At 38.4% G+C, this 27,101-nt stretch overlaps 1 protein-coding gene across 1 annotated transcript in view; it reads right to left on the minus strand.

The window, feature by feature from the left end:
- b4galt2 (UDP-Gal:betaGlcNAc beta 1,4- galactosyltransferase, polypeptide 2) overlaps positions 1-27,101 on the minus strand; it is a 231,101-nt gene that overhangs the window by 192,145 nt on the left and 11,855 nt on the right. Inside the window, exon 2 of the mRNA XM_086273247.1 lies at positions 1,011-2,040. Coding sequence (XP_086129373.1) covers positions 1,011-1,356 — 346 coding nt within the window. The 5' untranslated portion in view covers positions 1,357-2,040. The remainder of the gene's footprint in view (positions 1-1,010; positions 2,041-27,101) is intronic.

The raw sequence follows: 27,101 nt of genomic DNA on the forward strand, positions 1-27,101 counted from the left end.
AAACAAAATTATGGTTACACTTGCTCTTTTGCTAATTGGAGATGCATTTATTTACAGAATATAAAGTAGTACCTACACAGCTTTAAGCTCTGATCGAAGGCTCATCTAACTACATCTGCATCTAACATTACTCTAATGAATGATGTGCAAATCCTCCTGGTTTAGTTATACAATTACTCGGTATACAGTACAAGCAAACTGGATGAAGAATAAATAAATAAGCTACGTATTATCAGAAAAAGCTACAGAAGTGTAAAATCAGAAAATTAAACCTCAAACTTGTGTACACCGTAACTTAGATCTGACTTGAGCTAAAATGAGTTGTGATAGGAGCTGAAGAGTACAGTGTAAGCACAACAAAAGCTAAATGCTAGTCCACACATATTATATTAAAAGCAGGAGTTACAAGGGAAAAGCTTCTCCTAGAAAATATGATCATGAAATCTTTGTTGTTCTCAGGCAAAAAATTCACATCTTCAAAAGATTCATTTTGCATTAAAAGTCAGATCAAACAGAGATGCACACAGACGTCTGCTTCACATCTGTTCGTGTCATCGACATCCCCCTGATATATGCAGAATCCTGTCTATCTACAGTTAGCTTGCTGGCTACATGACAAAGACAGGCCAGATAAAGTAGAATCGACAGACTGCTGCTGTGCCCATGGTTTCGCCTCCCAAGAGAAAGTGTCACAGACAAACACAACTACAGACAGGAATATTTTAAATCTCACATTTTTGTGAAAGGCAACTGTGAAATTTCTCCCGGGTAGCTCCACCATATTTAAAGTCACCGCCAACAGCTTGACAATAAAGACAAAAAATCTACCTGTTTGTACATAATGCACATGTGAGGAGCGACTACACTGGCCAATCAGAAAATCTGTGAAAACATATTAAGGGTGAGTGTGTGTGTGTGTTCTGGGGTGAAAACAACTCGTTATTGTAACTACAAAAGAATTGGAAAAAAGCGAGGGAAATGTAGGAGAAGTCTGTGACATTATTACTCACCAAGGCCAGGCGGGCTTTCAGGACATGGTGGCAGTGGTTTGGGAGACGGTGTCTGAGTGTTCTCCGGCTGCACACTTGGCACCAGCTGCTCGCCTGTGGCCAGGTAGCTGGCTAATGTGGCGTTGGGCCTGGAGAGGTTGTAATAGTAATAATGATGTCCGCTCCCTGCCCCACTAACATTGCTCCTGGATCCGTTGCGGCCATTGTTAAAGCGACTGAAGAGGTCGAAGCGCTGCGAGTACACATCGAAGTACAGGATCATCATGATGAGGAAATGGAGCAGGCAGAGCAGCAGCACGCCTTTACAGATGCGCTCCAGAGTCCGGCCCAACATCAGCCGGGTCATGGCAGAGGAAGATGACTGTCCTGCGGCGGCCAGCCACGACAACGCTGACGTGGCCAGGTTAGGGGCATGCGCTCATCCCGACGGACATGTGGGTAAAATCAGGCTACTGTTAGATCTCTGATTAGGTTATTTCATACTCAACGATCTGACTTCAGCAGGGGTCATGGGATTACTGATGAGAATGGGCAAGGTACACCATCACCTACGCCTGCTTTTCCCAAAATGTGATCAGCCAGCTTGTTTCTGGCGTGTCCTGAGATTCCCTGCATGACAAAAAGTACTAAATGCTATAGTTTCTATTTATCACAGCACTCCTCTAGCCTGGTGAAAAGCATGGATAGATCAATTTAAACTACAAAATAAGGTGGCTTTGTGAACATACTCATATGAAAATGTGGTAAAGGGTTTAGTTGGCCATCATCAAAGTATCAAACTATGGCTGATGCCAGAATTAAAAGGCAGTCCACTTCAGTAGCTAGTGCTGCAAAGCTCTAAATATGTGCCGATACCAGAGATGGCTCAGATGTTCATCGTTGTAAAGAAGAAAAGTGTAAAGCGTCAGCTGACATGTCTGTTGGGTCGATCTCTTCTCACATGTCTGCTCACGGGTCCATCAGACTTTGTTGGATGGTGAACACGGTCCTCTTTAGTCTCGCAGCGTTAAATGTGGAAAGCCTCAGCGACCTGGAAGATAGAAGTTAGATAAGAAAGAAATATTTTAGGATGAAGCCAAATCATCTTAAGTTCATTTTAATTACACTAATAAATCTTTTTTCATTAAAATAATGGCTTTGTGCTGTTAAATAACATTAATATTTTGGCTTCTTATTTAAACAGGAACAGGTGAAGTGTTATTAATTGAAGCTGTGCATTTCGACTCCGTGCAGTGACTTTTTGTACCATTTGCTGCATAAAATCAAACTGGGCATCATCGATCTTCCGCTGGCATTTTCAGTATTCTGTGACCTTGTTCGTATTCGAAATGCCTGGTTTAATAGCAGTGAAATAAATTTAGGAGTTCTCTCTCATCAGAGAAAGAAGTACACATGGGGATTTGGCAAAAACAGAATCAACAATAAAAGCATCTACAGGCGCAAACAAACACCAAGCCTTGACTGGGGCGGTTCAGCCAAATTGACATGCCAAGTCAATTTTCCAGTCAAGTGATTTAAAAAGCATTTATGATAGAATGAGAAGGCAAGTGGGAATACACAATGCAATGAACATGTGAGCAAAAGGAGAGAGGGAGAGAGAGAGGGAGCACTTAGAGCATTCCCACAGGCCAATCATACTGAAGGTTTATAGCTTTTCCAATCAATGAGAGAAAAGGAGGAGATGAGGTTGAAGATGATGATAAAAACCCTGAAAGGCACGAGACTTTCTGATGAAAAGAAAAAGAATTAAAGGGAAAGACAGAGGCGGTAATAGATATCTGTATATGAATGCTGGTATTCTGAATGAACGTCAGCTCATAGTTTCTCTACAGGTTAAAAAGACAGACACACTAGACAATCAGAGGAGGTTTTGCATACCCGGAAAAATTATTCTTGTCCTAACAACTCTGTCTTCAAATACAAGCGAAAGCAAGACCATCTTTAAGTGAAGACGTCACTTAAAGAAACGGGAGAGTTTTATCTTTTTAATTATCCATCCGGTGGGCCCGTTTTACAAGTGCTCTTTAAATGACTGTAACTATGTTAGCATCTGTGCTAAAGACAAAAAGGTTTTGTAAAGAAGAGAAGAGAAGCATTACTGTAGCACAAAGCATTCACAGCATACTGCTGTCTGGACACAGAAACAAAGCTCCAATTAGAGTTTACCATGTGCACTTCACATTACCAACTCCTCAACCATTTTCAGAGCCAAAATTACAAAATAAGTCCAGGTGACCATATATGTCAGTTTTTAAAATCCAATCCAACATAACATATACACTCGTGTACCACTTTGGTAGATAGACATTTTGAAAAATGAGAATAAAAAGAGAATATATCCAGTGACTGGTAGTTCTCTTGGCAAAAATGCCTTGTTGATACAAGGGTTCAGAGAGAATGGCAAGACTGCTTTGAGCTGATAGGAAGCAAAGAATAACTCAAATAATTGTTACAACCGTGCAGGAGAACATCTCTGAACACACAACACATCAAACATTAAAGCACATGGGCTTTTTGCACTGGCAATAGGGAGTCCAAACCAGTACTAGTGTTCCTAATAAAGTTTCCAGTAAGTTTCCAGCAAGTCTAGAAACCTGTTTAAAACTTACATGTGGTATTAAAACAGGTCATTACTTACTCAGATGCATATTGGTTTAAATCAGAACTTAAATCAGGCAATTTCATTCAAGGTGATTAACTTGTCACTGAAATATCATGAAATGATTCTAATAAAAAATGACCACAGTGATTTCCAAAGGAACAAGATGGCTTTTGGAAATTCTCTTTCAGCTGAACAAAAACTCAGCGGCATTTACTTAACATTGAATAATAAAAAAAAAACATCTAAAGTTCTCAGTTTGCAAATGAGTTGTCATTTTTTACAAGCAAAACTAACTGAATTATTAACTAGAAAGTGCATTTTCTGAAGAAACTGCAGTGTGAATGCTTGAATCTGAATGTATGCATTGAAATGAAATAATTACTGAATTTAAGTTAAAAATATTGAATGAGATAAAAAAAAAAACCCGAATTTAACCTGAAAACAAAAGTGCTGAACTGCTAAAAGCTGAAGGTTACACAGAAGAAGAAGTTGGAAAAAAGCTGAAAATGTTTTAATTGTAAATTAGAAAAACCTAAGAAATGAGAAAAGAACATTTAGAGTCAGAAAACATCTGAAAGAATATTAAAAGGTTATATTCTTTGAATCACTGAATGACTCAAATGTGATCCCTCCACTTTGATCCACACAGTTTAAAAAGTTTAAATGCCTGAGCTTTGAAAGACAAGATGTTGGAAAGAGAACAATAATGGCGACAATTTGAGGGTAAAATGATGGCTGTAACACTGTGGACACAGCAGCAGTTGAAAGAGAAGTGCTTAAGATGAATCTTGGGACAGTGGCAGGCAGAGCTCGTTAAGCAGGCAGGTGTGAGCCTGGTTGCTATAGTGACTGCACCCAATGGCTCCATACACACGTACACAGACATGCGCCTCACTTTTGCTGCTTAAAATGAACAGAAAAGTCAGGCCGAAACAAATCGCTCCCAAATGAAAAGTATAGGTCGTATTGACGAAATTCTTTCACCGTGAGCGGCAGCAATGTCCACTCTACCTAATTCTCAGTTTTCATGCCTGTGGAGTTTATTATATGGACGTGGTGACAGTGTAAAAACACCATGCTCTTCTGATTTTCAAACCAACCTTCTGAGCCGTTTTAACATTAGAGTCTATGGAAGAGTTGGAGGGAGGAGGCTGTGCATTGGTGACATTTATGAAAGAACCGTAACACCTAGGACAATAGTAAACACATTGGATGAAAGAGGACAGCCATGGCTACGTTTTGAGGGTAAAATCATACCTGTAGAGCAAACGCTGTGGACACAGCAGCAGTTTTAAAAAAGATTTTAAGATTAATTTTTTTGCTCCTCTCACTCTAGCAGTTGAGCTGCCTCACTCTAGCCCCAACATTCCGTCCCATACACACCCATTATAAACTCTGAAACGGGTGAAAAAACATCATGAAACTTAAACTGGAACTGAAGAAAAAGTATAATAGATATTGAAAAGATAAATACAAGTTGAATAGTTGAATGTCTTGTCTTCGTTTTAAAGTTTGAATGGTGGCTCTATGTCAATGTATGTGGAAGTAGATACAGTTTAAAGAGGAGGAAGTTGAATGAGAATTTGAAGGGTCTCCCCATTGAAATACATTATAAATTTTTGTTGAAAAAAGTTGAATAAAATTAAAAATATAAATGTTAAAAATGAGAAAAAATAGAAGCAATGTTGTCCAAAAGAATAGGAATCTAATGGTGTTTGAATGGTTTTTCTAAGTTGAACGGTTTTGAAGGAGTAGGCTTTCAAAAAACGTACGGAATAGATAATAATAATAAATATAACTAGAAAGTGCATTTTCTGAAGAAACTGCAGTGTGAATGCTTGAATCTGAATGTATGCACTGAAATGAATTAATTGCTGAATTTTGAGTTAAAAATATTGAATGAGATAAAACAAACAAACAAAAAAAAACGAATTCAACCTGAAAACAAAGGTGCTGAACTGCTAAAAGCTGAAGGTTACACAGAAGAAGAAGTTGGAAAAAAGCTGAAAATGTTTTAATTGTAAATTAGAAAAACCTAAGAAATGAGAAAAGAACATTTAGAGTCAGAAAACATCTGAAAGAATATTAAAAGGTCATATTCTTTGAATCACTGAATGACTAAAATGTGATCCCTCCACTTGGACCCACACAGTTTAAAAAGTTTACATCTCTGAGCTTTGAAAGACAAGATGTTGGAAAAAGAACAACGATGGCGACGTTTTGAGGGTAAAATGATGGCTTTAACACTGTGGACACAGCAGCAGTTGAAAGAGAAGTGTTTAAGATGAATCTTGGTACAGTGGCAGAGAGAGCTCGTTAAGCAGGCAGGTGTGAGCCTGGTTGCTATAGTGACCGCACCCAATGGCTCCATACACACGCACACAGACATGCACCTCACTTTTGCTGCTTAAAATGAACAGAAAAGTCAGGCCGAAACAAATCGCTCCCAAATGAAAAGTAAAAGTCGTATTGACAAAATTCTTTCACCGTGAGCGACAGCAATGTCTAGTCTACCTAATTCTCAGTTTTCATGCCTGTGGAGCTTATTATATGGACGTGGTGACAGTGTAAAGACACCATGCTCTTCTGATTTTCAAACGAACCTTCTGAGCCATTTTAACATTAGAGTCTATGGAAGAGTTGGAAGGAGGAGGCTGTGCATTGGTGACATTTATGAAAGAACCGTAACACCTAGGACAATAGTAAACACATTGGATGAAAGAGGACAGCCATGGCTACGTTTTGAGGGTAAAATGATGGCTGTAGAGCAAACGCTGTGGACACAGCAGCAGTTTTAAAAAAGATTTTAAGATTAATTTTTTTGCTCCTCTCACTCTAGCAGTTGAGCTGCCTCACTCTAGCCCCAACATTCCGTCCCATACACACCCATTATAAACTCTGAAACGGCTGAAAAAACATCATGAAACTTAAACTGGAACTGAAGAAAAAGTATAATAGATATTGAAAAGATAAATACAAGTTGAATAGTTGAATGTCTTGTCTTCGTTTTAAAGTTTGAATGGTGGCTCTATGTCAATGTATGTGGAAGTAGTAAGAGTTTAAAAATGAGTAAGTTGAATGAGAATTTGAAGGGTCTCCCCATTGAAATACATTATAAATTTTTGTTGAATAAAGTTGAATAAAATTAAAAATATAAATGTTAAAAATGAGAAAAATAGAAGCAATGTTGTCCAAAAGAATAGGAATCTAACGATGTTTGAATGGTTTTTCTAAGTTGAACGGTTTTGAAGGAGTAGGCTTTCAAAAAACGTACGGAAAAATAATAAAATATAATAATAATAAAGATTAGAAGAACAATACTGTGAATGCTTTTCAAGCATTCACACTAACTAGAAAGTGCATTTTCTGAAGAAACTGCAGTGTGAATGCTTGAATCTGAATGTATGCACTGAAATGAATTAATTACTGAATTTAAGTTAAAAATCTTGAATGAGATAAAAAAAAAAACCCGAATTTAACCTGAAAACAAAAGTGCTGAACTGCTAAAAGCTGAAGGTTACACAGAAGAAGAAGTTGGAAAAAAGCTGAAAATGTTTTAATTGTAAATTAGAAAAACCTAAGAAATGAGAAAAGAACATTTAGAGTCAGAAAACATCTGAAAGAATATTAAAAGGTCATATTCTTTGAATCACTGAATGACTAAAATGTGATCCCTCCACTTGGACCCACACTATTTAAAAAGTTTACATCTCTGAGCTTTGAAAGACAAGATGTTGGAAAAAGAACAACGATGGCGACGTTTTGAGGGTAAAATGATGGCTTTAACACTGTGGACACAGCAGCAGTTGAAAGAGAAGTGTTTAAGATGAATTTTGGCAGAGTGGCAGAGAGAGCTCGTTAAGCAGGCAGGTGTGAGCCTGGTTGCTATAGTGACCGCACCCAATGGCTCCATACACACGTACACAGACATGCACCTCACTTTTGCTGCTTAAAATGAACAGAAAAGTCAGGCCGAAACAAATCGTTCCCAAATGAAAAGTAAAAGTCGTATTGACAAAATTCTTTCACTGTGAGCGACAGCAATGTCTAGTCTACCAAATTCTCAGTTTTCATGTCTGTGGAGTTTATTATATGGACGTGGTGACAGTGTAAAGACACCATGCTCTTCTGATTTTCAAACGAACCTTCTGAGCCATTTTAACATTAGAGTCTATGGAAGAGTTGGAGGGAGGAGGCTGTGCATTGGTGACATTTATGAAAGAACCATAACACCTAGTACAATAGTAAACACATTGGATGAAAGAGGACAGCCATGGCTACGTTTTGAGGGTAAAATCATACCTGTAGAGCAAACGCTGCGGACACAGCAGCAGTTTTAAAAAAGATTTTAAGATTATTTTTTTTGCTCCTCTCACTCTAGCAGTTGAGCTGCCTCACTCTAGCCCCAACATTCCGTCCCATACACACCCATTATAAACTCTGAAACGGGTGAAAAAACATCATGAAACTTAAACTGGAACTGAAGAAAAAGTATAATAGATATTGAAAAGATAAATACAAGTTGAATAGTTGAATGTCTTGTCTTCGTTTTAAAGTTTGAATGGTGGCTCTATGTCAATGTATGTGGAAGTAGTAAGAGTTTAAAAATGAGTAAGTTGAATGAGAATTTGAAGGGTCTCCCCATTGAAATACATGGGAAATTTTTGTTGAATAAAGTTGAATAAAATTAAAAATATAAATGTTAAAAATGAGAAAAATACAAGCAATCATGTCCAAAAGAATAGGAATCTAATGGTGTTTGAATGGTTTTTCTAAGTTGAACGGTTTTGAAGGAGTAGGCTTTCAAAAAACGTACGGAATAGATAATAAAATATTATAATAATAAAGATTACAACAACAATACTGTGAATGCTTTTCAAGCATTCACACTAACTAGAAAGTGCATTTTCTGAAGAAACTGCAGTGTGAATGCTTGAATCTGAATGTATGCACTGAAATGAATTAATTGCTGAATTTTGAGTTAAAATTTTTGAATGAGATTAAAAAAAAACAAACGAATTTAACCTGAAAACAAAAGTTCGGAACTGCTAAAAGCTGAAGGTTACACAGAAGAAGGAGTTGGAAAAAAACTGAAAATGTTTTAAATGTAAATTAGAAAACCCTAAGAAATGAGAAAAGAACATTTAGAGTCAGAAAACATCTGAATGAATATTAAAAGGTCATATTCTTTGAATCACTGAATGACTCAAATGTGATCCCTCCACTTTGATCCACACAGTTTAAAAAGTTTAAATGCCTGAGCTTTGAAAGATACGGTGTTGGAAAGAGAACAATAATGGCGACAATTTGAGGGTAAAATGATGGCTGTAACACTGTGGACACAGCAGCAGTTGAAAGAGAAGTGCTTAAGATGGATCTTGGTACAGTGGCAGGCAGAGCTCGTTAAGCAGGCAGGTGTGAGCCTGGTTGCTATAGTGACCGCACCCAATGGCTCCATACACACGTACACAGACATGCGCCTCACTTTTGCTGCTTAAAATGAACAGAAAAGTCAGGCCGAAACAAATCGCTCCCAAATGAAAAGTAAAAGTCGTATTGACAAAATTCTTTCACCGTGAGCGACAGCAATGTCTAGTCTACCTAATTCTCAGTTTTCATGCCTGTGGAGCTTATTATATGGACGTGGTGACAGTGGAAAGACACCATGCTCTTCTGATTTTCAAACGAACCTTCTGAGCCATTTTAACATTAGAGTCTATGGAAGAGTTGGAGGGAGGAGGCTGTGCATTGGTGACATTTATGAAAGAACCATAACACCTAGTACAATAGTAAACACATTGGATGAAAGAGGACAGCCATGGCTACGTTTTGAGGGTAAAATCATACCTGTAGAGCAAACGCTGCGGACACAGCAGCAGTTTTAAAAAAGATTTTAAGATTAATTTTTTTGCTCCTCTCACTCTAGCAGTTAAGCTGCCTCACTCTAGCCCCAACATTCCGTCCCATACACACCCATTATAAACTCTGAAACGGGTGAAAAAACATCATGAAACTTAAACTGGAACTGAAGAAAAAGTATAAAAGATATTGAAAAGATAAATACAAGTTGAATAGTTGAATGTCTTGTCTTCGTTTTAAAGTTTGAATGGTGGCTCTATGTCAATGTATGTGGAAGTAGTAAGAGTTTAAAAATGAGTAAGTTGAATGAGGATTTGAAGGGTCTCCCCATTGAAATACATTATAAATTTTTGTTGAATAAAGTTGAATAAAATTAAAAATATAAATGTTAAAAATATGAAAAATAGAAGCAGTGTTGTCCAAAAGAATAGGAATCTAACGGTGTTTGAATGGTTTTTCTAAGTTGAACGGTTTTGAAGGAGTAGGCTTACAAAAAACGTACGGAAAAATAAAATATAATAATAATAATAAAGATTAGAATAACAATACTGTGAATGCTTTTCAAGCATTCACACTAATAAAATATAATAATAAAGATTACAACAACAATACTGTGAATGCTTTTCAAGCATTCACACTAATTATCAGCATATCTGACTGAGTTTCTCTTGATTGAGCAACTAATCCTTTCAAGTCTAATGAGGCTTTCAGACAGGAAATGACAAAGGCACTGCTGTGCTCTGAAAGCCATTATTTCCAATCAGAGGTGGGACCAAGTCATTGTTTTGCAAGTCTCAAGTAAGTCTCAAGTCTTTATCCTCAAGTCTCAAGTCAAGTCTCAAGTAATGTCAGGCAAGTCAGAGTCGAGTCTCAAGTCACTGGTGTAAAAGTCCGAGTCAAGTCACAAGTCTGAAATTTTGAATTTCAAGTCCTTTCGAGTCTTTAAAAAAAAAAAAAACGAAAAAAGAATGTTGCAGTTATGCTAAATGTAAATATTAGACCATGTAATTTTAAAATCTGTGTTTTTCTCAACACATGACAAAATAGTGAACTTAGAAAATATACACAAATTGTGAAATTGCACCTCTTTAAAATGCAGCTCAATTAAACTTAGCTCCAAGAATAATTTTCACCGACAGTTCTGAGATAAGCTGCATGTTATTCTTGGATGCGCTTGTAGGACCAGCTTTAAAATCGCATGACAAAAATATCATACACATTAAAAAAAACTGTATCACCAACGTAGCCTGGACAACATTTGCTAGTTAGATGAAGTCAGCTATCTCATCTTAGCATATTTATATGCATATTTATAATCATACGGTTCTTGGAGTGAGTGCATACACTCATGAAGTTTAGTAACTTCAGGTCACTGCAACAAGCCCAGGTACAGTTTACCGACGGATGGGTGCAGGACCTTGAAATGCACCGTGTAGAACGAAAGACCATCGTACGTATCATAAGTTTACCAGTCTCACAAATTGTCGTCATAAATACACATTCCTTAACCGTTTATTAATAGGACCTTTGAGCTCAACGGTAATTAATTAGTAGTGGAAATAATTTCTGGTACCCATCACAGAAATGTAGCAGTGACAATAATATTGTATGCTGTAATCGCACTGGGCAATTAGTGATACAAAAAACCTGTTTTATCCTGTGAATAAAAGTATATGTTTTTGTCAATGTACCATAATAACAGAAGCGAAACGCAATATTGTGTCAGGATAATTCACTATTTATGCACAATAAATAAAGGAGCATAGCGCGACAATTTCTGTTCAGCGCCAGACTTACTTGTAACCTATATCACTAATTATGTTATGAAAATGACGTATTAACTACTAAAAAACACTGACCTTCGTGTAAATGCTTGGAGCAGACTAACCTGTGAGCTGGAGGGTTCTGGGACGTTATATTTGATCTTTGAATGGCTGCGATCCAGGCCATCCGTCGCGTCTTTGTTACTTCGGAAACATGGCTTGAACAATTTCTCTTCAACGACGTAATCTGATAACAACCGATCTCTTTACCCGTCGGCTTCCCGTGGCTGTCATGCGACCGGCTATTGCAGTTAATAATACAACGGCTTCTTGACATTTTTGTGTTTCTTTTTATTGCTGTGTGACTGATTTTAATTGAAAGCCTGCGTGCGCTAGTACCGCTTGCCACGAGTTCCCAGAATCCTTTGCGGTTCTACCCGTGAATGACGTCACATTTTCAATCTCTATATAATATGCATGTTAAATTTTATATTTGGGGTAAAATATCAAGTCTTTTCAAGTAAACCGGTTCAAGTCCAATTCAAGTCCCAAGTCATTGGTGTAAAAGTCCAAGTCAAGTCACAAGTCTTAGAACATTTTTTCAAGTCAAGTCTAAAGTCATAAAATTAATGACTCGAGTCTGACTCGAGTCCAAGTCATGTGACTCGAGTCCACACCTCTGTTTCCAATGGCTTGCACTAAGCAGAGCACAGTGCAGCACTCAGTAATTTGTACAGTCAAACTTCAGCTGAGGTTGGAGCACTTCACGCTGTGACAAATGCACACATGGCTAGTAAAAAATCCATGCGGCGGCAGGCAGGGAAGGCAGAATGGTTTCTCTGAATGATGTGACTTGTGTATAAAGACCTTAAGAGGAAAACCCTTTCCTGGAAAAAGGCTTCAATCCAAAAAAGACATGCCAGGTGTGCACTCCAAAATGTTTAGGTTTCCCTAAACAGTACTTTGGTGACATCCATCCATCCATCCATTCACTTCCGCTTATCCTTTTCAGGGTCGCGGGGGGCGCTGGAGCCTATCCCAGCTGTCATAGGGCGAGAGGCGGGGTACACCCTGGACAGGTCGCCAGTCTGTCGCAAGGCTAACACACAGGGACAAACAACCATTCGCACTCACATTCATACCTAGTGACAATTTGGGTTATCCAATTAACCTATCCCCACAAGCTGCATGTCTTTGGACGGTGGGAGGAAGCCGGAGTACCCGGAGGGAACCCACGCAGACACGGGGAGAACATGCAAACTCCACACAGAAAGACCCCGGCCTGATGGTGGAATTGAACTCAGGACCTTCTTGCTGTGCGGCAACAGTGCTAACCACCGTGCCACCGTGCTGCCCACTTTGGTGACATGTAAAAAAAAAAAAAGTTTTTTTTTTTTTACATAAGTACAGATTAAAATGTTACATTAAATGGAATCAAATGGAATATAATTGATTGGGAAGCTAATACCAAGTATATTTTACTGATTAAATATTTGGATAAATAAGCTTGATCTGATATATTTCAGTAACATTTTACTCAAATTATTGGTTCATGTTTACGAGGGCCAAGAATCATTTTAAGTGAGTATTTTAGCAGTTAGGTAGCTGTATGCTATTAACTCCTCCCCACAGTTCCATAGGATATTTAAAGCTTTTGAATTAAACCCCACTATGTTTTAAAAACTATACCTAACTTGTTTTGTCCTTTGTGCCCCCTTAAATGGTCGGCTGAATTCAGCAGTAGGAATTTATTGCATCCTGAGACTGGCTTTAAAACAGGACCTAATTTTGTTGAGTTTTATGTTTGTATTCTTTTGAATTCTACTGTTTTCTCTTTCTATAAAATGGAAGAAAAAGAAAGATCTCTAACTTTCTACAAGAAAAACTTTTACTGCCAGAAAAATAACATTTTCAAATAATGACCTGTCCAACTGACAAAGTTTCCAGCCTTTGGGTACGATGCTGTACCATCTGCTTTACTCTGCGTTCTGATGCTGACTTTTGAGGCAAAATGTAATAAATTTAAACACATGTTGGGTGACTGAACTGATGGTCGTGGCCTGTCCAAAAAGCTGGCTGCCTTTTGTCTGTGGGCAGCAGTGTTAAAACTGCCAAGACCGAGCCTCGAGGGTGCGTGTTTGAATGATGTGTCTGCGAATGTGTGAGTGTGCGCAACCTGCCAGTTAATGAGATGGATTTCTGATGACCGAAGGACCCGGACACTGCATGTCAGTCACATGCTTGTGCGAGCCAGGATTTATTTCCCAGTCGTGCTGCTCTTCAGTGGCTAAACAGGCCGACACGTAATGTATCGGGGTAAATTTTTCAAACGTGCAGTCAGGCAGTCAGACAGATAATCAGTCAGACAGACTGAAGAGTTTTTGCCCCATTTTCTGCTTCAGCTGCAGAGCTCAGGGACAAAAAGGTTGCCACTGGTGTCGAGCGGGTATTAAAGTGTTTGAGAGTCAAGTGTAGCGCTACTGAAAATCATCAGCAGCAAAACAAAAGAAATAAATCGGGAGACAGGACTGAGATTTAGTTTTCCCACGGACGACCGGCTGCACAGCATTTATCAAAGATCAATGTAGATAGCGTAAACATCACTGCTTTTGCTCTCTTGTGGGGTACAAAACAAAGTCCATGGGTGCTAAATCCATCTAGACATCGGCTTATTTATTTGCTAACATTTCGCTCAACTGACTTTTCTTTAAAGAAGTATAAGTTTGTTTTGAAAAAGGTCAGCAGAGCGAAACAAAAGAGGAAATGTGTGTCTTTCAGCCTCTTTTTAGCGCTTGTCTCTCCCGCTCAGCCCTTTATTATCTATCTCTCTCTCTGGGAGCAGAGATTGTATAGATGGCAGACAAAGTGCTCACCTTCAATTTAATATGTAAATGTAAACTAGGGAGGAATACGATGACCAGGAATTAATTAATTACATCTCTAAAGCTCATAAATCTCAGAGTATGGAGATGCACCAGTCAGAGAGAGAAGAGACAGATAAAGGTAGAGACATAGATCTTTTATGTAGTTTGTGTAGCTTATTCAAGGATCCCTGAAACTCCCTTTTTAACAGCAGCAATAAATTTCATAACAGTCCCTGATCATATCACGTCTGCCAAGGAACCCACAGAGAACTGCTGTTAAAATATGTGAAGTAGAATATAACTGCTTGTTTCCATCTCTGTTAAGTTTCAAGGCTGAGAAAGATACTGCAGATGAGAAGGAGGGGAATATGAAGATCACTAAATCTACTATAATGAAATCAAAGAGGGGATGGGCCACAGACAGTCAAAGAGATTGGAAATGAAAACAATGATTAGGACAGGTGAGTTTTTATTACAGTTTGTCTCTTACTAGAGATTAGCAGGTTCACTAATCTCTATGTGAAGCTGCAGAAAGTACAACTCACTGTTAAATGGGTTGTGGATTAATTATGATACTGCAACTCTGAAAGAGGGTGTAGCTACAGTAAGCTTGTTGGATTAAGAGATGCGTTCAACAAAAGCGAACTTCCAACACCTCCGCTGTGATGTTGCTAAAATGTTTGTAGAGGGAAAACTTTTCACATTGTGCCTGGATGTTAGTACCAAAAGTTGTCTCTGGATCATAAAGCAAATACATTCCTGACTCGAGAACTTTTTTTTTTATTCCAAAAACAACACAATATCCACTCACTGGTGTAACTACAGGCTAAATCATATGCACTAGGTATGGGATTTAAATGCTTCCTCCAACAGTCCAAAGACATGCTTGTTAGGTTAATTAGTAATTCTAAATAGGCAGTCACTGTGAATGTGAGTGCGAATGATTGTCTCTCTGTGTTACACGTATGATAACCTGGCAACCTGTTTGGGTTGTAACGTATCTCAGCTAATGTCAGTTATCTGCAAGTGTGAATTGTACAAGTGATTAAGAAAATAAATGGATGGACGGGTGGATGGATGGATAAGTACCAATGATAATAACATCTTGTAATGTACTGTACAACTAAATGATTATAATTGGAGTAAGTGGTCAGGTGGTAGTTATTTAAATAAAGCAAGTACAACTTAAGTGCTCTCTTTCTTTGAACACCCTCTTTGGCTGGTGCTTAAAAGATAAGTGAATAAACAACAGCTGGAAGACACTGCTGCGACAGGAGGTGGAGCAGGTCATCTACTAAGTGAAAGGTTGGTGATTCAATCATTGGCTGGTCAAGTTTGAACCCTCGTATTATTCCTAATTTCATAAGAAGCCTCTCTGAACTTTGAACGTTGTCACTTAAAATGGATTAATGGACGTACATACAGAGCACTGGTACAACGCTACCCTTTAAACACTATGCCTCGCCAGATATCAGCTCCAACAACCTTTAATACTTTTCAGCAAACTTTATGCAGTTCCAAATTAGATCTCAATGCTAAAAAAAAAAAGCCAAATGTGTGTTGTTTTACAACACTAAATTAAATTCTTTGAATTTTCCATCTATCACGAATCTTCATTGTTTGAAGATTGATTTGATATCAGAATATAAAGACCTCAGAATTCTTGTTTCACCTGGGTGGTAACACTTTATTGTGCATTTTATAAACTGTATTTTGAAAAGCCCTGTCAGCAACAGTAACAGAAGCCATTTCCAAATGGCCTATTCATAACAGAAATTGAATTCTATGTTATGGTATCAATCAGTAGAGCCGTATACTACACCTACTAAGGGACAATAAAGCAGAACTTGCTTTTCATTAGATATACAGTATACGCAGCCAATCAGACTACTACCTTCCTTCAGCTTATGTTATATATACATATACTGACACAATGTTAGATGCTTGTGTTATACATGTCCACAATTTCAAATAACAAGGGCAGCGTAGGCACAAATACACTAGAATGTTCAGTTTCACACAGGATCTCTTTTTGTTTTCGACCTGTATGATTTGGGGAGCCAGGATTGAGATTCTGTTTTCTTCTGGGTTGTGCAGCATTTATCAAAGATCAATGTAAATATTGTACACATGAGTGCTTTTTCTCTTATGCGGGGTACAAAATAAAGTTCATGGGTGCTAAATCATTTAGACGTCAGCATATTTGCTTGCTACGTTTCTCTCAACTGACCTTTCTTTAAAGAAGTACCTGAGTAATATGATCATCTCAGGCAGATGAGCAGTAGCCCCACCTTCCATTCCAACCTTAAGTTTGTGAGGAGCAGTGAATCAGAAGAAACCTGACTCAAAGAAAGTATTCACGAAAAAGCCTGATGTAAATTAATTATCATAAGTCTGGTTTTACTTGGCCTATCCACACAGTTTAAAATGGGTAAATAATTTGAAGCTGACATTTTAGCGCTGGCACTTCCGTGGACACATATGGAAGTAGAAGCATACAAGCATGTATATGCATATGTGAAACTCAGTGGTGGGTAGTCATTTAAAAACAAAAACTATACTATAAACTATATATATAGTTTTCATTTATGAATTATATGCTCAGCTGTTACTCTTTTCACATGCAGCACTGAAATTTACATCTCAATAATACTGTAGAGCTTAGCTATTGCACTTTTGAGCCTGCCATTGCAAGAGACCTATTCATGTACACATTTATAGCCCAGTGCAATGCCTACAATAGAATAGAATAGAATAGCCCTTTCGTGTCATTGTACATGTACAACGAAATTATGAGTGGAACATGAATGTAAGATTAACTAGAGAAATAGAGTAAATATACATGAATCAGGGATTGTAGTAGTCAAGCCATTAAGTTGTAATATATCAGACACCTGTCTATTGTAGTAAAGACAGAGATGAGTGTGAAAGCAAAACTGTTGATTAACTGGTCAATCTAAGTTCCTCGCTCATCTATGGGCTTCAGCTCTGGGAAGTGACCCAAAAAAATGAGACTGCAGACAGAAACAGTGGGTGTCGAAAGATAGGGCGAGGAGCTAGGAGGGGTTCAGAGTAGTGTCGTTATTCCTTCACATCGAAAGGACCCGATTGGCATGGGCATCTGACTAGGATGCGTTCTAGGTGAGGTGTTTCAGGCATATCCAACTAGGAGGAGATGCTGGCACAAACCAACTTGCTGGGGAAAGCGTGTCTCTGAGGGAGGTGTGGGCAGGTCTGCTTAGACTATCGCCCAGCGACACGGATGAGCAGAAGAAAATGTATGGATGGGTACGAGACGAGGTTAAAACCTTCTGTGTGGCTACACTAACGTTGGCAGCCTTTAAAGAAATTTCAAGATACTAGACTTCTTTAATTTTCCGGTTCTGTCACATTAACGTAATGGATTCCTCTTTCAAATGTTGCACACTCACTACACACACATATCAAAAAGCACATTTAGATGAAGTGCCAACTAAAGCTAGCAGAATGTCGACAACATCTGTATCTTAAAATTTTAATTGGCTGCCAGACGGGTGGCAAGACTGGTAATTTGTGAGGGTACATAATTCATCAAGTAGAGGCCAAGCATATGCTGGAAGGAGAGATGGTCTCTGACTGAACAGGGGGCTTTTAATGCGAAGAGATCACTCGAAACAAAACATCACATCACTGTCGCACAGTTTCAGATGAATGTCTTTATCCGAACATTGAGAGCCACAACAAACCACCAATTCAAAATTTGGAGGAAAGAGCTGCTTTTTATTCTCCGCCGTTAACCACTGGTCACCTCCGATGGGAAATTTGTGGTTTGAATTTAGACTCAGTTACACCATATTCAGAAACGAAGGTTCAAAAGTAAGTGTATAGGGAATCTAAAATGTGATGATTTTCCAAACTTAGTCCCATCAGTCCAGAGCAGGGTTTAGATTTGATAAATGTCAGTTTGAGTGGTTTGAGTGTAAATGAGAGGATATCTAAATTCTTCCTTTGACTCACACGATAGTTTGTCTGTTCCTTTTAGCAGATTGTCTTCACTGTGCCATGCCGCTTCATATCTCTTTCAAACTAAGCATCCCGACAGTTATTCCAGAATGCAGTCATGCATTTTACCCGAGTGCTCTCACAGCACGAGGCCATGTGTGCAAGAGTGAGCAGTTAACACGACTTATTTTCTAACTACGTTTTGCACGTCAGTGTCAGGTGTAAGTGTAGGTTACCAAAAGTTAACAAAACTTCAAATTTTCTGTGACATGTTAACAAATGAGCATCAAAATCCATTGTTTAAAATATTTATGAAATAAAACTAAAGAGTCAATGTTGATAAAAGAAGATAAAAAAAAGCATAGCACAACACCCCATCATAAAAAAGGACTATTTAAACACACCACTGTGATTCGTTTTTTTACTAGTACAACCCGATTGTGGTGATTTTATATAATTTACCACAACATGATGTTTGTATAATCATAATAAAAACCCCTGGGTGTTCTCTTCTTCATACACATGCAACCGCTGTTGTCACTGCAACAACTTCTACCTGTTCTCTCAGTCTTCCTCACACCTCTAATTGCTTCAAGCTGTGTTCCTACCAGATGTGTTTCAGAGGTGCAGCAGTAACACACAATCCAACATGGAATTGCCTTCACTGTTAGATAACGTGGAAAAAAAAACGATTTTAATTTGTTTTCAACGCTGAGCTACAGCGACAGTCATACTTGAGGGTACCTCAGGATGGAAATAAGTTCAAATTGCTAAAACATATGGAAGTTTCAAGAAGCATAGAAGGATGGCCAGTGAAACAGGGTAAGTAAAAGCTGTCCACCAGGGGCAGATAAAGTACTGAGCTACCCATTATTTCTTGATGTTTTGCTTTCAAGGAGAGAGACTTGCAATTTTTTGTAGTGCAAAAGTGGTAACTCTTCAGGCTTTCAAAAGGTCCTTCAAAACTGAAAACAAAATATAATAATAAATTGTTCTTCTCCACATCCTGTACTTCTGTCCATTTGCCATAACTGAGCTGAACATATCAAGTAAATTAAGAATATGAGATCGTATTGTATACACTCGTGGATCTTCCCGTCAGTGCAACCACCATTGATCATTTCTAACAGGGTTTAATGCAACAGAGAGCTTTTTCACCACTACACACATCCATAAAGACATTTACAGTTTGTACTAGAAAACCTATTGATATAATGCATGACCCACCTCCTCACCCCATCATAAATACTTTACTTTTAAACCTAGAACCAGTTCTTTACCCTAAAACAAAAACAAAGTACTGTACAGCCCAAAAGATCCTCACTCCCAATATTTAAAGGTTCACACTGGTTCTTACAAAGACAGACATACAAGCGGATACACACACGTCCAGGATCATGAGTCTCCAGCTCTTTAGCAGATGTTCTCAGACTGCACTGAGAACATCTGCTAAAGCCTCAGGCTGTATGCCTTGTTTAGTTTATTTTATATACTCATCTTAACCAACTGATGAGGCAGACAACAGATAGAGAACTGACATTTTTGTCACATGCAAAGATTTTCTTTGCCATCAAAGTGGCTATAATAATTATTTTTGTTATAATAAAACATCACTACTTATTTAGAATTCTGTATTTTCTGTAGTCATAATAGGCAAATGAAGCAGTCGCAAATCAGACACTTTCCAAATACTTCATGGTGGATAAAAATTTCATGATAACTTTCTGCATTCACATTTTCATCAATTTTGACAAGATCTCCAACACCACTGTCTGAAGGGCCCAAAGCCCAAACTCATGACCGAGCCTCCACCATGCTTTATAGATGGCTGTAGACGCTCGCTCTTGTACCTCTCTCCTGACGTCCTCTGTATATATTGATGATGATTTCAAGCAAAAATAACCCATCTGGTTTCATTATTCCATTTGATCTGTTGACTCTGATTTTCAGTCCAGTTTTTATGTAATTTGGCATTGCTTGGCCCTTACTCCTGGTTTCCCTTCCTTACGAATGACTTCCTGACAGCCACCGTTCAACTGAGACCATTTCTGATGAGGCTTTAGTGAACAGTAGATGGACCAACTTTCACTCTTCACTGTTCATCGACTGCAGATAGTTTGTTGGGACACACAATGCTAAGATGTACCAATAATTACTTTTGGTATTTTCTGCCATTTTTAAAGAAATAGGAGAAAAATTGTAACAGGCTGCTAGTAACAAAGTGCCTAAAGATACTAATTAAAATGGGCTGTTTGGTAAGATGTATGTTATGTGTAGACACAACACTGATTCATCCCTAGAGTTAGGTGCCTTTTATATGCATGAATAATTCAAAAGGTCAGTGTGAAGTGGCTTCAAATTTGAAAAAAACAAAACAAACTACAACAAAAACAAAACATTTTAAACATGATAAAAAAGTCTGGCTCCTGCAATACAAATATAAAGATGAGGGGTGTCATGGAGAGTTTTGCACAGTACTGTAAACCATCTGAAACCCAAAATATAACTGAAGAGAAACAGTTCTTCCACATCCTGTACTTCTGTCCATTTGCCGTAATTGAGCTGAATATATCAAATAAATTAAGGATATGAGATCGTATTGTATACACGCCTTGATCTTCCCGTCAGTGCAACCACCATTGATCATTTCTAACAGGGTTTAATGCAAAAAAGAATAAGACTTTCTTTTCCCAGCAGTGAGCTTTTTCACCACTACACACATCCATAAAGACATTTACAGTTTCTACTAGAAAACCAATTGATATAATGCATGACCCACCTTCTCACCCCATCATAAATACTTTACTTTTAAACCTAAAACTAAGTATTAACCTTAAAATACACACTCCCAATATTTGCAGTTCACACTGGTCCTCACAAAGACATACACACGCAGACATATAAGTACATACACACTCGCTCCCAGCATCATGAGTCTCCAGCTCTTTAGCAGATGTTCTCAGCGCAGCCCTCAGGCTGTATGCCTTGTTTAGTTTAGTTTATATACTCATCTTAACCAACTGATGAGGCAGACAACAGATAGAGGACTCTCACTGTTGCCTCATAAAAACATTTTCTTTGTTATTAAAGAGGTTTTTGTTATTTTTTTAATTATCTGTTCAATTCAGTCTTATTTATATAGCGCCAAGTCATAGCAACAATCCAAACTGGGAGCTGGTTGGACAGAAGAGGGGCCTGGAAGCTGACGGCTCTGCCTCCCATCCTACTTTTAAACAATCTACGAATCACAAATAATCCTGTAGTTTGAGAGATAAGTGCTCTATTGCAGTGATACAGTACTCTGAGGGCTTTAGCATAAGATGGGGACTTATTATTCAAGGTCTTGTATTTGATGAGAAGGATTTTAAATTTGATTCTGGATTTAACGCGGAGCCAATGAAGAGAAGCCAATATAGAAGACATATGCTCTCTTTCTCTAGTCCCTGCCTGTAATCTTGCACTAGAATTTTAGATCAACTACAAACTTTTCAGGACGTTTTTAGGACATCCTGATATTAACAAATTACAATAGTCCAGCCTAGAAGTAAGAAATGCATGAACGAGTTTTTCTGCAGAACAGGACGCTTCTAATTTTAGAGATACTGTGCAAATGGAAAAAAGCAGTCCTACATATTTGTTTAATATGCATATTGAAAGACTGGTCCAAAACAACTGCAAGATTCCTCACTGTGTTACTGGAGGCCTAGGTAATGCCATCTAGAGCGAGCATCTGGTTACATAACACATTTCTAAGATTTTGAGGGCCGAGTTAGAGCTGGGCGATATATCGAGTTTTAAAAAAATATCGATATATTTTTATACGAGATATAAGATGTGACAATATCGTTTATATCGATATAGTCTATGTTACGTTAAAGCTATACTTGTGGAGCCGCAAGTTTGCCTCTCTTTCGTCCACTTTTGTCTTTACGCAACGTTACTCGGCCTCGCCCCTCCTTCACTGAATACAACTCCCCCTCCTCCCCCATCGCTTCACCTGCAGGAAGCGACAAGACGGACACGGCAAATCTCCGTTAATGAGTTACTGCGCATCGACCCGTGCGTGGGGCTGGACGCCGTCAACGTGTTAGCTAGCTAACCACGCTAACGAGCTAACCACGCTAACGCCATGCAGCCCAGAGGCGCTGCACAGCCTAAAATCCTTTCATTTTCTCAAAAGTTGACAGCGCGCCTTATGTATGAATTCTGGTTGTGCTTGATGGCTGCGAACCGATTTTATGTGGTACACAGCGCTCAGCAATCTGTCAAAAAATGTTTTAGTACGACTTTGGTAAGCTACGGAGCTGCACCGCTTGATGGACTGTCAGAGCATTACGGCTACCGAGGAGCCTCGCGGAGTGATACGTACTGTGCTTCAACGTAATATTACCCTACTGTGTATAAGGACCATAAATGGCACCTGTTAAGAGACGTGGTTACGAAGAGGATTTCAAACTCAATGCTGTCAGTCACAGAGTAGAAGTTGGGAACAGAGCAGCTGTGAAATCTGTCTTTGTTATTGTGCTCAGCGTCTTTTAGTTTACATTTTGACTGCACAATTGTGAGCTTTTTGTTATGCACAAAAACAACATTGTTTTCTTTTATTTATGGAGCATTATTATTTAATAAATGCTCATAATTTATTTTTGAGTAAATTTTATGTACATCTATGCTCTATGTTAATAAAAGTGCCTGTGTGACATCTGGGACACAGCTTTGACTAAGAACTCTCTTTTTGTTCTTACTTTATGGCTTAAAAAAAAAATCGAGATATATATCTTATATCGCCATCTAGGTAAAAAATATCGAGATATGAATTTTGGGTCATATCGCCCAGCCCTAGGCCGAGTACAATAACCTCCGTTTCATCTGAATTTAGAAGGAGAAAATTAGAGGTCATGTCTGTGAGACAGCCCTACACTTTAAATAACTGATGTGTGTTATCTGGACAGATAAAGTTTGGTATCATCTGCATAGCAGTGAAATTGTATGCTATGTCTTCTAATGACACTGGCTAAGGGAGGCGTGTACAATATCCACAGAAGTGGTACTAACACAGAACCCTGTGGAACTCCATAACTATCCTTAGTGTGTAAAGAGGACTCTCCATTTACATGAACAAAGAACATTGGAGATTGGCCTTTAATTAGCTAACACAGCTGGGGCAAGTGATGGCTTATTAAGTAACGATTTAACTACTTTCAGCTTGAAGGCCTCATCGGTACATGGCTGATTTTAAAAATTTATTTGTGAAGATATTCATAAAGTCATGAATCAAATGAAAACCAAGCCAGGAAAAAGCAACTTCCTGCTTAGAACCAGGAGATTTGGGGCGTTGTTTTTCACAGACACCAATACAGTATATCAGGTTACTTGGTACTCATAGGACAAGGTTTTTGCACTGTTTTTAGACCGAAGTTGTAAACTTAGTTAACTGATCTCGAATCTTAACATCCGGCATTTCCTCTAATAACAACTTTAAAGTCATCGTTTTCCAGGCCATAACTTCACTGTTCTGGTTTTCCCCACTGCACCCACACTTCTCACATTTTCAACTGCAGAAGCCTGCTTTTTTAAGTGTTTTTAATAAAACCACTGTGGACTACCTGCTTATCACAAAAGCTGGCAAACTGGCAAACATTATTAACTAATGCCCAAGGTGTTTTACTGAGCTAGGCAGAGCACAAAAAGAGCTAGAGCTCATTCATCAGATTACCTGAAAATGCTCCAGAAAGTGGGTGAATAAGAAACCATTTACTAACAAATTCACCATGTCATCCAAAATATGTAATTATTGACCTCACAGTTTGCTTCTGCTGCCCCCAAGTGGTCATAAAAACGCGGGGCTGTTATATTTCTTCATATATTGACTACGACTCAAAACAAAGATGGTTCCCCAGCTGCACCAAGGCCGATCAGCAAGCACTCCAGCGGGTGGTGGAAGAAGCTGGCAGAATTATTGGAACAAGTCTGCCAGAGATCAGTAATATCTTCCCCACTCGCGGTCTGAGGAGGGTGCACAGTATCCTGCGGGACCAACATCACCCTGCGCGCCACCTTTTCCATCTGCTGCCCTCAGGGAGAAGGTACAGGTCTATACAGGCCAGAACATCCAGACTGGCCAACAGCCTGTATCCACAGGCTGTGAGGCTCCTGAACTCTCTGCCCCCCTCTCACGGACAATAACCATATCCAACTTCTTAATAGCAATGAACTGGTCTGCATTGGTGCATCATATCTTTATTCTCTTCCCCCTCCTGCCCCCCCCCCCCTCTTTCTTAAATAGATAACTATCATATCTGATATCATATCTCACAGTACAATAATATTGAATGGGTTGCATTGTTGTATTTTGTCATGTTTCTCAGGTCTTTGTCTGAATTTCTACGAACATTATTGCTAAGGATTGTCTTATTGCATTGGAGTCACACTGGGTTAAATATGTACACTTGGGTTTTAAGGGGTATTTATTATTTTCTTCTTTTTTTTGGGTTGTATGGAAGCCCCAAACGCAATTTCATTGTTCTTGACAATGACAATAAATAAATAAATACTAATACAAAGGTAAATAAGCGTAAGTTTAAGTGTGACGTTTGAGTGTGAAGGCAGGATGAAGGCTGGATGAAGATCACAGTCTGAGCATCTCTCTCTCTTTTCCTCTTCCACCCTCCATCGCTTCTGCCTCTTGAGCCTCCAGCCTCTTGAGTTTTAACCTACAAGTCAGCCCTCTCAGTCTTATCAAAAATTAATTAGCCATGCTGCACTTGATAGTATAGAGCCTCAGAGGTCTCTCGTGGCACCAACACATCTTGCTGTAGGCAAGTTCATCTCCCACAAACTAACCAGCACACACTGAGACAGACAGAAGTTATCTATGGCTTGGCACAAGCAGCCTGTAGAGTGTGAGTCTCATGTATTAGGAAAAGAAGCTAAATCTTTCATTCACACCACACAAAAAGAGGTCACTTAGAGGTGCATATCTGACGAAATTACAGATTTGGAATCCAGTCAGAGGTATTGCACCACATCTAAAGTCAACCAAAAAGGCTTTTTCAAACCTATAAATCAATTTTCAAAGAAAACCACAGAGTATCTGTGTCTTTGCTGAAAATTTGATCCCCATGATGAAATCTGAAACCAGTGAATGATATAATAAAAACGGAGAGAGAGGGGGGAAGGGGAGATGGTGGAAATAGAGCGACAGAGAACACACTGTCATTGTGAAGGATCTAGGTCACGTCCCTAAGAAGCAGGGTATGATGGCAACAATACAACATACTGCACAGGAGTTAAGAAAATAGCTTGCCGCAATATTTTAACATAGTCTGATCATGAAATACGCGCACAACAATAACCCCCAAAAAACTGAACTTAAGGTAAAATATTTCAGAGATCTAAAGACCTGACTTCCACTTTCTTCCTTTATCATTAAGGGAAGTCAAAGAAAAACAACTTAAGTCTCACTGATTGAGTTTACATGTACAAATGTATCCTGTTTCCAGTGGTACAGCCATTTCTCTTTGATGGCATTATATTATTTGGAATACTCACAAAGTGTAGGATCTCCTACAAACACCTTGTCCATATTTATGATCTATGGATGTATGGCTATTTTATAAATTGATTCATGTAGTTAGTACTTAAACATTCTTGACTTCAAGAAACACAAAACCCCATAATCCCCTGTAACACTAACATGTTTTACATTCTTTTTTGTAAGGATTAACACACAAATCGTAATAGTCTGTAAGCTTTAGAGATCCTGTCAGGAATATTTTAATTTATTTATTATTTCACTTATTCTGAGCCTGGCGAGCTGTTTCCACCTTTGTGCTAACCAACCTTTTAAAATAAAGTCATACTTTATGTTTTCCAGATGTGGTAAATTACTTTGTTGCAGCAGTTTAAAAAAAAAAAAAACACTGGCTGTACACCTGCATATTTAAAATGCAAATACTGTATTAAGATTATGGCAGACTAATGTGCTCATAAAAATACATACTCAGATATAAGATTGTGAGAATAATAGAATTTCAAAGTCAATACCAATACCCAGAGAAGTACCTGAAACCTGATTTTAAATATCATAATAAAAATGAACAAAAAATCTGATCTTTTTAAAATAAAGATAGGAAAATACCAAAATAACATTAAGAGCAACACCAATGTTACATTGTGTGATGATCACACAGTAACTATAAAGTATATGTGACATATTTTAAGATGCTGTTCGAAAGTGCAAAAAAACAAAACAAAAGAAGAGAAGAGAAGAGGGTTTTGGGGGATTTTTGTTTTAATTTTTTAAATTTTGTATTTCAATGCTGGTTGTTAAGGTAGGCTGCTGCTGTTTCTAGTTCTAGTAGCTGACAGAACCATAATCCAGCCTCAATCTGGGACCTTATGAGAAACTTTCTTCAAAACAAATAATTGTATCCTTCTGTTAAATGAGACTAACCCCCACATTGTTGTTTTATCATTAACATTAGCCACTATCTTAATAACAACATGGTATCAAAACATTATGCTGCGTCTTAAGGATTAGTATCAAGTTTGAAATTCTATTATGGTGACAACCCGACTGCAGACATGAGACAACTAAAACGAGGAGTGGTACCGTTCAACTTCTCACTTCAGTTCAGCCTTTTTGTGTATGGTTCTTGCTTATGTAATTCTGTCCATTTCAAACCCTCTCAAGCTGATTTTTGAGCATCGTTAGTGAAAAAACCGACATGTGCACACGTTAAAGGTCACTTTCAGTTTTATCAAAGGATCAAGTAGCCAGTCAAACCCAGTTTGTCTGAGAGCACGTAAGCTCAGTGACTGAGCTTCAACCTCACTGTCACGATGGGAAAGGACAAAGCATCATGGGTGAATCAGCCACTCCACGTCAACACAGCAATGACCTTTCGGTGTTCATCAGCAAAGTTCATTCAGTTTAAGTTCACAGAGTTCATCTCACATACTGCGTCCCTCATGAGTGACATAACAAAAAGAAAACAATCTAAAGGTAGGCGAATCTAAA

This window comes from Aulonocara sp. 'chitande type north' Nkhata Bay, linkage group LG18 (assembly GCF_057382095.1).
Source record: "Aulonocara sp. 'chitande type north' Nkhata Bay isolate Kocher_YH1m ecotype deep benthic linkage group LG18, A_spYH_male_GT1.1, whole genome shotgun sequence".
Taxonomy (NCBI): domain Eukaryota; kingdom Metazoa; phylum Chordata; class Actinopteri; order Cichliformes; family Cichlidae; genus Aulonocara; species Aulonocara sp. 'chitande type north' Nkhata Bay.